The sequence below is a fragment of the Podarcis filfolensis genome (assembly GCF_964270895.1).
Source record: "Podarcis filfolensis genome assembly, chromosome: 4".
NCBI classification, from domain to species: Eukaryota; Metazoa; Chordata; class Lepidosauria; order Squamata; family Lacertidae; genus Podarcis; species Podarcis filfolensis.
This window is the reverse complement of record NC_139607.1, coordinates 80,828,236-80,840,978: the sequence shown is the minus strand read 5'-3', so window position 1 is coordinate 80,840,978 and position 12,743 is coordinate 80,828,236. Positions and strand designations below refer to the sequence as shown.

Sequence of the window (12,743 nt, the reverse complement as noted above, 5' to 3'; positions counted from 1 at the left end):
ACATCTGGAGGGACACAGGTTCCCCATGTTTGCCATACCATGTGAGCAGCGTTTGAAATTTGCCAGGTGCCAGGTGCATTTTGCACCTGGCTGTTGACCACTCGTGACCAAGTGAAGTTGCCCAGGTGCTGGGATGGCGTCTGACGTCTCCGCCATCTGGAAGTGCATGCCTGGGGAACCTTGGATCTTGCATGTTTTCACACACTAGCAACACATCCTGTATAATTCTATCTGTGATATTTTATCTGCACAATCGGAATGAATTTCAGGAACCAAAAAGTCTTTTGAGCCATCTGACCCCAAAATTGCAACTAGACATTCCATTTTTGGCGACTGTAACCTTGCTTTAAGAAGCCATTTGGCACCTAGCTTATATATGTGAGTTTCTAATGATGCATGTGAGATATCTTGACCTTTGATTACACTTGGAAGAATATTGTATTTTTTTAGAGATTTGTTTGACAAGACACACTCCTTAGCAACGTTGTCAATCTATATACAACCAGGTTTTACTGTGTCATCTCTCTCTCTCTGAGATATGACACAGTAAAACCTGGTTGCTGTTGGTTACCCATCTGCAAAATTCTTTCATAAGAACATAAGAATGGTCCTGCTGGATCCAGAATCCTGTTTTGCACAGTAGAGGCCTATGAGAAGCTCATAAACAGGCCATGAACACAAAGTCACTTACTGTTGACTGACATGGTTTAATTATGACAACACCTGTAAGCTGCTTTGAGTCATTTCCATGAAAAAAGTGACTAATAAATAACAGCAACATCCTTGTAACTGCTGATGTGGAGAAATCCTACCTATTAGGAGGGGAAAGCAATTGTGTAATATAGGCAATCTGTTCAGTGGAGATGTGGACAAACATGAACTATTAGGGGGGAAAGGTTAATGGTGTAATATGCAAAACCAGATCAGTTGCTATGAGGCAAGTTGACAATTGGTTTGGTAGGAAGGGAAAGGTTGCCAAGAGTCTTGTGGAAGGACTGGAGGGGCTGTTTGCTGCAGGGGGCGGGATTGGGAACACGGTGGGCTGAAGGGGGTCAGTGGGCTGTCCGTGAAGGAGTTGAATTAAGCAGTGAAGGAGGAAGAAGGGGAAATATGGAGAAAGGGAGGTGGGCTGTGACTTCAAGGAGACTGTGATAGGTTAATTTAGCAGCAGAGGAGTTGGAGGGAAGGCAAAGAGGGAGGCATGGGTTGGGGAGAATACTCAGAGAAGACTTGGGCCAGATCTGGCTATTGTGGGAAGTGAGGGAGACAAGGGTTTGGGAATTTGAGAACTGGATGGCAAATATTGGTTACAGACAAACTTTGGACTGTAGGTATCTAGTTTATTTGGGGTGGGGAGTGGGTAGTCTTCATTATTTATAGGTAAATGAGAGATACTGATACTGAGATACTGATATAAAGCCCAACTAGACAATCAGCCAAATTCTAATGGCCTGTTTTATTCCAGGAAAAGGCACTTTTGTTGGTAGGTAATCTGAGGAAGAAGCAGGGAGAGAGTGAGGTGATGTTTATGCATTCGCTGCCCATTGTTCCCCTGTTCCAAATTGTCCCATTCGCTGCTTCCCTCCCCATGTTTCCCTTTTCACACACACAAATAAATGAGGAATTGGACACCTTGCAAGGTTGGGTTGCTAGTGAGTGTGTGGCAGGTGTAATTTGAAGCACAACCATGGATCAAATCCTCTATTCCTACTGCTTCTCCTCCAGATTGACTCATTTTGGGGTGGCTTTTCCTGAAGCAAAAGGGCAGAAGGAACATTGGGACTTGAGCTGTGTACGTGCTGCACCTTTAAAGCACATTTGAAGCACATTCTTCCCCTCAAAGAATTCTGGGCACTAGAGTTCACCCCTCACAGATGCCATTCCCAGCAACTACTGTGCCCAGAATTCTTTGAGGAGAAAAATGTGTTTCGAATGTACTTTAAAGGTATAGCTTGTACCTTTATTGTCCGTTGAAACTTAATCACTAAGTTAAGGCTCCGCGCCAGTTGTGGTAACATAGTAGGTTTATTAAGTTATTAAGGAAATTTTCTACAGTTCTCTGGCAAGGCTCTTACTACAGGCCTGCAGGAGGATTTCTCCTAGTCTGAGGGAGGGCTGGCTTCAAGGGTCAGCATGGTTGGACACCTGCTGAGAGTTGCTAGGAAATGCCTATTCACAGCTACAGTTACCTCACAGCTACCTCACAGCAACAGTTATCAGAGTGGCTTAACAGTCAACCCCTCTTCCCAGGAAACTCTGGGAATTTTACTTCTGTGAAGTGAATAAGGGTCTCCTCTAACAATTCTCAGTACAAACTACAGTTCCCAGGATTCTTTAGGGGGAAGCCATGGTGTGATACTGCTTTAATCTGTACTGCAGATGGGGCAAGCAAAAGTGAGGCCGAGCAGCAGCAGTGGGCATTGAGGGTTGTTCAATCCCCCTATAGCTGGCACTGGTTGTACTTAACAGGACAAAGCACAGTTTAATTACAGTTCCTGAACATAAATGCAGGTTTCCACACGTGTGTGTGTGTGTGTGTGTGTGTGTGTAATACATATTTAGACCAGGGATGGGGAACCTGGTGGCCTGGTAAGGAACGTGCCCCTTAGATTGAAGAAAGGTTCCTCTCGCCTGATTTTAGACCTGAAGTTGTGTTTTGTAAGCTCCGCGTTCAGTCTTCAACAGATTCTGAACAATCTTTCGCAGCCGATCACATAAATACCTTTTAAAAAACAACAAGCAGCCTGTAAATAACTCTACAAACCTTTCTGCATGCCCCAGCATGCCAGAGGGTTGCTGGAACATTGGGTCTGGTCAGGTACTTGATTGGAAGGACTTAAGAAAAATCTCTTTGAACAAGTAGCCCTCTTTGAAAGGCTGAGCTTTTCATTTGGCACTCCTCTTTCGTCTGCATTGCATAATTTCGGGAGAAAGCTCAGCACTGTTGCCTTTTATATGCTGCGGATGTCTGTATCTCTAATAATTACTCATCTGTTGGCATTTTTCTTTCTGGTGGAAAACATCTGCCATCTTTGTAATGCCACTGAGTCAATTTCAAAGTTGACTCCGCAAGTGCTAAATTTGTGAATGGAAATGGTATGGACATTTTTTGTGCGTTGTGTTTTGCAGGTATCCTGGAATTTATCAGTATAGCAGTGGGCCTGGTCAGCATTCGAGGGGTCGACAGTGGACTTTATCTGGGAATGAATGAGAAAGGAGAACTATATGGCTCGGTAAGTTCCTTGTGGTTTTGAAAAATCTTGGCCTCTGTTTTCTTTAAATGTGCTGTTATGGTTACTGTGGTCGTTAAATGGCTATCTGCAGCGCCCAGAAAATCATGTGCTTGTAAAACAATGCATTGTGCAAATTTCTGGTCAAAGGTACTAGAATCTAGTTAAGAAGGATAAATAAGACGCTGTTTCTTAGTTTGACAGATTGATCCTGTGTTTTCATTAAATAAACATGAAAGGTGGGATGTACTTGCATTGTCACAACCTGTAGTTTTGTACTGGTGTGGTAAGCTCACCTAGGATGTTAAGCTGGCACAACACTTTGGATGATACTACTGCTCTCTGCGAATGGCTGCTGTTAACAGATGCGCTCCTGTGCTGTTTTGCAATACTCTTACATGGTATAGTAATCAGCAGAACCAGGCCATGATGGGAGGGTGGGGGTATGTAGTTTGGAAAGGTACATTTCCAAGGCATTCTAGCCACCATGGAACGTTCTGTGGCAGGGGTAGCCAATGTGGTGCCCTCCAGTGTTTTGTACTACAGCTCCCATCATCTGCAGCAATGGTCAGGAATGATGGAGGTTGTAGTCCAAAACATCTGCAGGACGCTGTTGGCTACCTCAAATCTATGGCTATGTTATATTTCTAGAGCCTTGCTTCTGTTCACCCATTTTATATGCCAGACCATCAGAAAGAATGAGAAATTCCACTTATTTCATCATGTCAAGGTGCATGTTTGCTTAGCTATCCAGAATATCTTGAAGTTCTCAAAGCTTGAAGTTATGTCCAGTGTAATTGCTACCTAAGTTGCACAGGAAGGTTTACGCCCATCTATGAAGTCATGGGAAGATATTATAGGATGGTTCTCCTTTGCTCTGGGTTTTTTTAAATAGTCGATTCTATACCGAGGAAGAAGCAGTAGAGTCCATCTGAGGTGAAGGGAACAGAGCACTGGCACCTGCAACTGACTATTAGTATGGATTCTTTCTATTAGTTAGGTCAGGTACGAAAACCTGGAGTTAGGCCTCCATTACCCCTCAGCTGAGATGGCCCAGTATGTTTTCCTTCCTGAGGCAGGACAGCAAATGGCACCCACTAGTTTGTAGTACCCAAGCCTGGTCAAGTTAACTTGGTTCCTCGGCCATCCTGCAAGTCCCTTTCTTCCTGACTTGCAGGAAAGATACAACAGCAGTAAATTTCACTAACCCTTCACTTCCCTTTCATGGCACCCAAAATTAGCTGCCTGAGGTGACTGCTCCACTCTGCCTAATGGTGGGCTTGTCTTTCTCCGGGACAAAAGGATAGCTTCTCTGGCTTCAGTCAGAGGATTTTTGGCTCTGCTACCCATAACCTTAGCCTGGCTTGGACACCCCCTTTTTTTTAACCCCCAGTTTCATTCCTACTTCAGGGTGACATTTAAGAATAGTCATGCATGTCAGCCTACGTAATTCATAAAGACAGAAAGCTGAGGGGGCCACCAAATGCAGGCATGAAAATAGGAGACCTCACATACACAAAGGTTGGTTGGCCGAACACGTTTTGAGAACGGGAAGGGATAAGGAGTCTGAGTTGCCTTCATCCACAAAACGATTGGATGCAGCCCTACAAGCCTCAAAAGGCACTTCGAGGCAGCTGCATATGTAAAGAGTCAAAGGATGCTGCATGGAGCCAAAGGATGATCATGAGTTGTACTGGCTGAGCAAGTGTGCTGTATCCTACCACAAAGTCTGAAGGGAAGCTCTGGAAAGCTAATGAGAAGAATTTTGTTGATGTTTTGTGAAGACTGGCAGGATCATACATGGAGAAAAATAGGAACAATAAAACTGAACACATGCTACCTTAGACCAGATCAGATAGCTGGGCTGTCAGGCTCACTACTGTCTGCTTTTATTGATCATGATTGCCCAAGTCTTTGGGTAGGATTCTTTCCAAGCAGTGCTGTCTTTGATCCCCCAAGCTAAAGATTCAGAAGGTTGCATCTGGGCCCTTTTTGGGACCAGTCAGCACTGGGAGCAGGCACAAACGTCAAGGTGGCCATGAAGGTCGCCAAATTGTTGTCGCCAACCAGATATCAGCCTTTCCTTTTCTGTCAGTGACTTGGCCTTCTCCATCTCATGTTCCATTGATATATTGCTGGCCAGCATCTTGTGCTCAGAAAGGGTTGTGTCCTAATTCAGTGGCATCGTTGGAACTGATGGCACTGGAATAAAAACATAAAATAAATGCAGAGGATAAAGCCTAGCTTTGTGAGAATTTGTGTGGGGTGTAAAATAGTGGTTCAGGGCGGAGGGGAGATGGGGAATACACAGTACTGATGGATACCATTTGTGTTATATACAGGGCTTGTTTTGGTAAAAAAATAAAAATAAATGAGGTGCCGGTACTTTTGATAAACGTGCCGCGGGTGCCATCACAAAATGGCCGCCATGGGCAACAAAAAGAGGTGTTGGTACTCCGTTCCATTGAGTACTGTCCCGAAAGAAGCACAGGTTATATATCACAAATGGTTAAAAATGAAGGACAGAACAAGTAGGGTCTGTCGTTTACGGTGGAATAAGAGAAAGTGAAAGTTATAATACATTAAACAAGAGCAAGAAGATTCAGTTATGTACCTATTGCACCACAGAAAGTTGTATTACAATGTGATAATATCCAGATCTACAGTATACAGTGACCTGCTGACAGGAGTAGAAAGTTAAAAAAAAAAGGCTGTCTGTAATTTTATTAGTCAAAGAAACCATTAACACTACCTTAATTAAACCCTAATTAAACCTTCAATACTTTTTAAAACTAAAAAGCAGATATTTAAGTGTTCTACAAAGGAAGGCACGAAACTGCCTTTTTATACTAACAAAATAGATTTGAAAAGTCGTTAATTTTGTATATGAGCTGGCATTCATCCTTCCTCTGTTAATTTTTGCAATTGTTGCTTCTGAGAGCTTTAATGTCATACTGAACTACGGAAGCTTTCTTTTATATAAACTGAAAATTTAACGTACAAGGAGCTAATGAAGTACTTGGCAGCTTTACATCTGGGGCATAAGCTGTGCTTTTGTGCAATTCCCACTTCCGCTGGCGGGGCTTGCGTAGGAGAAATTCCTGGTGGATTGAACCCCTAGGCTAGCGGAGTTGGCTTTGAAAACTGTACACAGAAGATGGGTCTTGCCGTCAGACTGCAACGTGATGAAAAGTGGCTGTGATCTAATTCCATTAGTTCCAATGAAACATAGCATCTAATATTCATGATCCTTTAGGGCCTTGTTGACACTGGCAAAATTAGTACCCATATTTCAGCAGCTGCCAACAGTAGCGCAAATACTGTTGTGGCCTGGAACCATTTCATTTTCCCCTATCCTTCTGGGTCTTGAGGCATGTGCCAACAAATAAGTGCTCAGGATATTGGGTTGTGCCAACCAGTGCGCTGATGCAGCCTTGAGGAGCTTGTGCAAAGATGGCATTGCATGATGCCAAAAGCTAAAGAATTGTTACTGGCTGCTGACATTGCAGTACTAATGTTTGCTAAGTGATAGGCATTCCCCATTTTTTCAGCTTTTGGGGGCAGGGTGTTGTTGTTTTTTGCTGCATTATAAACCACATATGCTGCAGGCAATTTCCAGAGGCGTTGCCAGGTTAGAATTCAAAGTGCCAACAGACTCTGCTGCTGCAACAGAGTAACCTCTTTCAAAGTTGTCAATCATGTATGTCAAGGGTAGCCAAAATGGTGCCCTCCAGGTTTGTTGGACTACAGCTCCCATCAGCCCCAGCAAGTATGGCTAATGGTCAGAGTTGGTGGGAGTTGAAGCCCAAGAGCATCTTGAGAACAAGTGTTGGTTCCCCCTCATATATATAATCTATAGAGAAATCTAAATACAGAGGCTGTTCCTTTGTTTGTTCATTAAATTTGTATATGCCCTTCATCCGTAGCTCTAAGGGCGACTTACAACATAAAATTACAATGTAGAAAACATAAAATACATAATAAAAATAAAATAAAAGGCAACCCAGTGACCCCACCCAACACATTTTAAAATGGCATAGGGCCTTAATCAGCCAAAGGCCTGGATAAAGAGGAATGTTATGTGCATAATGAAGGTGCCAGGCGAGCCTCCTTGGGGAGAGCATTCCACAAACAGGGAGCTACTGCAGAAAAGGCCTGTTCTTGTGTTACCACCCTCTGGACCTCTCATGGAGGAGGCACATGAAGAAGGCCTCAGAGGATGATCTCAGGGTCCATGTTGTCCTTGTTACTGTTATTAATAATAACAGTACCAGGCTAGAAGGGGCCCTAGGCTACAGTATCAGGCTCCAGGTTTGATGTGGGCCTGGGGGAGATGCCTTCATGAGTCACCCAGTGTTGCAACATGGCATAGACACACATCCCTGGTGATGTGATCTGACGTGGCTCCTCCCACCCACTGCCCTGATAGGCTGACTGGGCAGTGGCAGGAGCAGGGATCCTAATGGTCAGGGGCGGACTGACCAACAGCTTCAGGCTGCCAAATGGCAGGATGTCCCAGCTGTGGCATAAGCGGGAGTTCTGGGCTCAATTGGCTGGAGTTGTGGGTGCTGCCTTTCTAATTATGCTAGTGGGTTTACACTCAACGTATGTACTGGGTTGTGGAGAAGTCTAGTTGCACCAGGAAGTGATCTGACCATGGCACTTCTTTTGTTCCACTGGAACATAGTGTCAGATCATCCACTTCCACACAGATCTAAGGCATGTCCATGACTATGAGTAAGGCCAGATTTGTTCAGGGACAGGGGTGAGCTCCCGTTGTTTGGCCCCTGCTCCTGCCAACCTAGCAATTCGAAAGCACGTCAAAGTGCAAGGAGATAAATAGGTACCACTCTGTCAGGAAGGTAAATGGTGTTTCCGTGTGCTGCTCTGGTTTGCCAGAAGTGGCTTAGTCATGCTGGCCACATGACCCGGAAGCTGTACGCCAGCTCCCTCGGCCAATAAAGCGAGATGAGTGCCGCAACCCCAGAGTTGGCCACGACTGGACCTAATGGTCAGGGGTCCCTTTACCTTTACCATCTGTGTACAGGGCACTTCACAGAGTAACACAAGCCAAGCAAAAGTACCTGTGTTGACCATAAGAAAAATTCAAGTATCCACATTAGGGCAATTCTTTTATCCCACTAAATGTTGGACATGCCAAAAAGAAAATAGGTGATTTCCCCTACCCTTATGTGGTGGGAATGTGATTGTCAGAAAATATTGGAAGAACCCAAGTTTAAAAGGTCTTAAGTTATGGAATTCATCTTCAACCACTATTCATTTTATTTAATTATGTGGAAAGCTTGGTGGTATCAGAACATAAATAATTAGTTTCTTATATGTTAACTGCATATGTGAGACATGGAGGTCAGTAAACATCCATTAAAGGATGGATGAAGAAACTTGGGAGATTGCTGCTGTCACCAGATTAATCCACTACCTGAGATTTAGAAAACAACAAAGTTATTATAGCTTTCAGACACAATGAAAGGGCCTTGCATCAGTTAATATTGCACTTAGAACGATCCAAATAGTGTTAGATTAAATTAGTAACTTTGTGTTTTCAGAAGGACAATATTGTTCCTTCATAATAATAGCATGTTGTTGAACTCTTTTTAAACTGAAATATGATGGATTATATAATGGATTATAAATGTTGATATGTTTTATTGGAAAAACAAATTCTTGGAATATGCAATCTTTTATTAGGCCAACTGAAATGTTACAGAATATTGTGCAAGACTTCGTGTTCTCTGGAACTCTGCATTTGGGTAGATGGTAAACAGGGGTTGAGGGAGGGGGGGGGGGAAATTGGCTGAGGTTGGAGCCATGGATGGAGTCTGCATATAGCCATGGTCTTTAGATGGATTGTGGGAAGATGTAGTAGACATTCAAGAAATGGTGGGTCTTTGTCTCAAGGAGCTTATGATGTAAATTCCAATCATGGAGGGATACACCTGAGAGAGAAGAGTCAAGGGAAAGGCATGGTTAATAAGGGAGAAGTGTGAGCAGTTGTGTGCTTAGTTTTTCTTTTGGTCGTGTATGGGGACTTGTCAGGAACATAGTAGGGCTTTGCATGATTTTATCAGGAGACAGAGCTGTGCTTTGTGTTTTCAAAACTAGACACAAATGTCATGTAGTACATATTCTGAATCTAATATTGACATTGGAAGAAATTACCCACTGGTACCAAAGCAAAAGGGGACACGGGTGGCGCTGTGGGTTAAACCACAGAGCCTAGGACTTGCCGATCAGAAGGTCGGCGGTTCAAATCCCCGCAATGGGGTGAGCTCCCGTTGCTCAGTCCCTGCTCCTGCCAACCTAGCAGTTCGAAAGCACGTCAAAGTGCAAGTAGATAAATAGGTACCGCTCCGGCAGGAAGGTAAACGGCGTTTCCGTGTGCTGCTCTGGTTCGCCAGAAATGGCTTAGTCATGCTGGCCACATGACCCGGAAGCTGTACGCCGGCTCTCTCGGCCAATAAAGCGAGATGAGTGCCGCAACCCCAGAGTCGGCCATGACTGGACCTAATGGTCAGGGGTCCCTTTACCTTTACCTTACCAAAGCAAATGCTACACTAGAAGAAGTTGTTGGTTGGCATCTGTCTGTCTTGGGAGGCAGTCAAACCATTGGAAAGTTACTGCGCCTGCTGTGGCTGTAGAGACCAATGTGGGAGAGACAAGTTTTGTTGCAGTTGTGGCAGACAAAGGGGTCCGGTTATGCTGATGCAGATGTGCCATGGTGTTTCTTCGGAATTCGTCACACATGCCTGCTCTGATCCTCTTAATTGTCAGGCATGCCCTACCCAAGGCAGTTGCAATTTGCATTTCTTTACCCTCTCTCCCTGCAAAGATGCATTTAACAATACATCTCTTTCAGCCATAAGGCCTCCTTACTTTTGAAGCTGGAGCTTGCAGGCTGGAGTATGGTGGGCGGGTGATTATTAGGTGCCTAATACTTACACCTGACATGGTCGATTTAGGGGCCTCATAAGGTTTGCCACCCACAGAGGTCGATATTACACAGTTTTACTCTCTTCTGCCCAGGATGAAGCTTCTGGGACCCAACTAAAAAGAATCTTAGGTGCTGTTTTCAGGGTCACAGGATTCCCAGCTCAACTCTTGCATACTTTGACAGAACAGAACGGCTAAGCTAGGAGTAGCCAATATGGTGCCTTCTAGATGCTGTTGGACTACAGTTCCCATCTCCTATGTCCCGTGGTCAAGGGTGATGGGAATTGTAGTCCAACAACATCTGGGAGGCACCACATTGGCTACCCTTGAGCTAAGTCAAAAGATGAACGGAAATTTTTGATTAGTGATTTGTCATTGATTCTTATTGCACCTCTGCTTGAGTTCTATGTATTTGTAGGATCCAAGAAAAATAAAACCTGGAGTATTTGTGAGGCAACCTTTGCATTTTGTGTGCAGTCCATTTTATATGTTTGGGTCATGTTGATTCTTCTTGGTATAATGCATATTTTGCAATGTGATCCCTCTTCCCTAAAGAATTTGTGTCAGACCACAGAATAGTGACCTTGAATCTAACACAATGAGGTGCATGAAGCAAGGTATAATATGATCAATAAATGAATATTATTATGAGAAGGAATAGTGTCTGGAAAACTCTTCGGCTTTAGTAGGCTACAGTGTGAAAATAGATAGGAAGGAAGGAAATGATAACCTTGTAGATAACTACTGGCTAAATCATTTATGTTCTCAAAGGAGATAAAATGGTATCCTTGTATTAGGGATGGGTAAATCTTGCCAATTTTGACTTTTCTCTATTTCCAGTCCTTAAGTTCAGTTCATTCCTTATCCATTCCTTATTTTTTAATTTTTTTTAAAAAAAGCCTGCAGGAAAATTCAAACGATTCTCCTAATATATGCAATTTTGCCCAATTTAAGCATTTTTGCACGCAATGTACCCTAATATACAGTAATTTATTTTTGTATGTTATTTTGCATGTTCTGCACACCTGCCCAATATATGCTTTCTTTTGGTGCACAGGTGGGTTTTTTTTTTAGTAATTTGCCTTGCAAGATTGGGAAGAGGGCAAAGTTTGAAGGATAGTTCCATTCCAGTTTGCATATTACTTTGAAAGTGGATATTAAAGTGCAAATAAAATGGTCTCCCAGCCCTACCTTGTATATTACATAGGACAGCAATGTTCCGGGGTTTGAAGCTGGCTTGTTTCCCTACAATCTGGGTGAGACTAATAACTGTTTGTCCAGGTTTTAAGGAATAACTGCAGTTAGTTAAAAATGGATGCGAAAACTTCTGATTTGCTTCTGGTTGCCTTAGAGGAGAGGGGAGCTCATGAGGCTCATTTGCATAGTGGGGTAGTCAATATGGCACCTTCCAGATGTTGTTGGACTCAACTCCCATCAGCCTCAGCCAACAATGCTTATAGTCAAGACTGATGAGAATTGTAGTCAAACCACATCTGGAAGTAACCGCATTGATTATCCCTAAGTGAAACCACCTCTTAGGATTATGTCTGAATGAGACCTTTTTGTGCATGGGTGAATGTTGTGGAGGACAAGATACAAAGCAGAAGCAGGATACAAACTACAGTTGAGAAGTATGAAAACTTGTCTTTACACCACTTTTGAATAATATAGCCTTGGGTGTGTTTTTCATTGATCACTTTATACCTACTGTGAGCCTGTAAAATCTGAGAGAGAGCACCCAGAATAGACATGCAGTTTGGGCAGAAGTCTCACAGTATCTCGTTAACAGTCTTGTCCTATGCATTTTTACTCAAAAATAACTCTGACTGTATCCAATGGGTCTTAATTGCAAACCTGTGTAAGTTTTCAACCTGAGGCGGAAAACAAGGACTTGCTGCTTAGGTGATTATTTTAGGGTTGGATATTGTGATGCATTCTGTTGGAGCATCCTTTTTTTGTTTGCTGATGACTTTGAGAAGAAGAGAGGTCTGTCCTACTGAATCACTAGCCCCAAGTTGCCTTTGTAAGGCTTTGTACCATGTGCTCAACAGGTTTCACTTGTTTAGTTTATTATGAAATGTCAAGATCACAGCACACAGTGGCATAACACAGAAGTGATGACAAGGTCTTGCCAGTATTGGCTCTTTTACCAGCATCTTATAACTCTGCCTTTTATGGCTTCAGCAGTATCACAATAGCTTAAAACTTTCCCTGCTAAATAACTCAGTGTTTGTTTACATAGTGCATTGGAGATAACATGGTCTGGGGGTGGATTATCCTTTTGACTTAATGTCTATTGGGGTTTCTTGCAATGTCTGAGGACCAGATGCCACGCTAGCAAGTCAAATAAATGAGCAAGAGGCTCATTTTATTTACCAGATTTTGACCAGTTTTACTTGCTAATTTCTGTATACCAGCTTTCCCCAAATTTTGGTCTCTAGCAGTTTTTGGACTACAATTCCCATCATCCCTGACTGCTGGTCCTACTGAATATACACCTTTTTACAAAAGGATTTCCCCCAACTAAAATGCAAATGCATATGTTATTTTCACTAATATATG

The 12,743-nt window shown here is 43.2% G+C and overlaps 1 protein-coding gene across 5 annotated transcripts in view; it reads left to right on the top strand.

Moving 5' to 3' along the window:
• FGF9 (fibroblast growth factor 9) overlaps positions 1–12,743 on the top strand; it is a 42,993-nt gene that overhangs the window by 18,713 nt on the left and 11,537 nt on the right. Inside the window, exons 1-2 of one of the 5 annotated variants that reach the window (XM_083609324.1) lie at positions 2,214–2,350; positions 3,130–3,233. In XM_083609324.1, coding sequence (XP_083465450.1) covers positions 3,204–3,233 — 30 coding nt within the window. In that variant the 5' untranslated portion in view covers positions 2,214–2,350; positions 3,130–3,203. Of the gene's footprint in view, positions 1–2,213; positions 2,351–2,372; positions 2,395–2,453; positions 2,590–2,799; positions 2,819–3,129; positions 3,234–12,743 lie in introns of those variants that run through there. The other 4 variants (XM_083609326.1, XM_083609325.1, XM_083609323.1 and 1 more) reach the window with 4 other exon arrangements.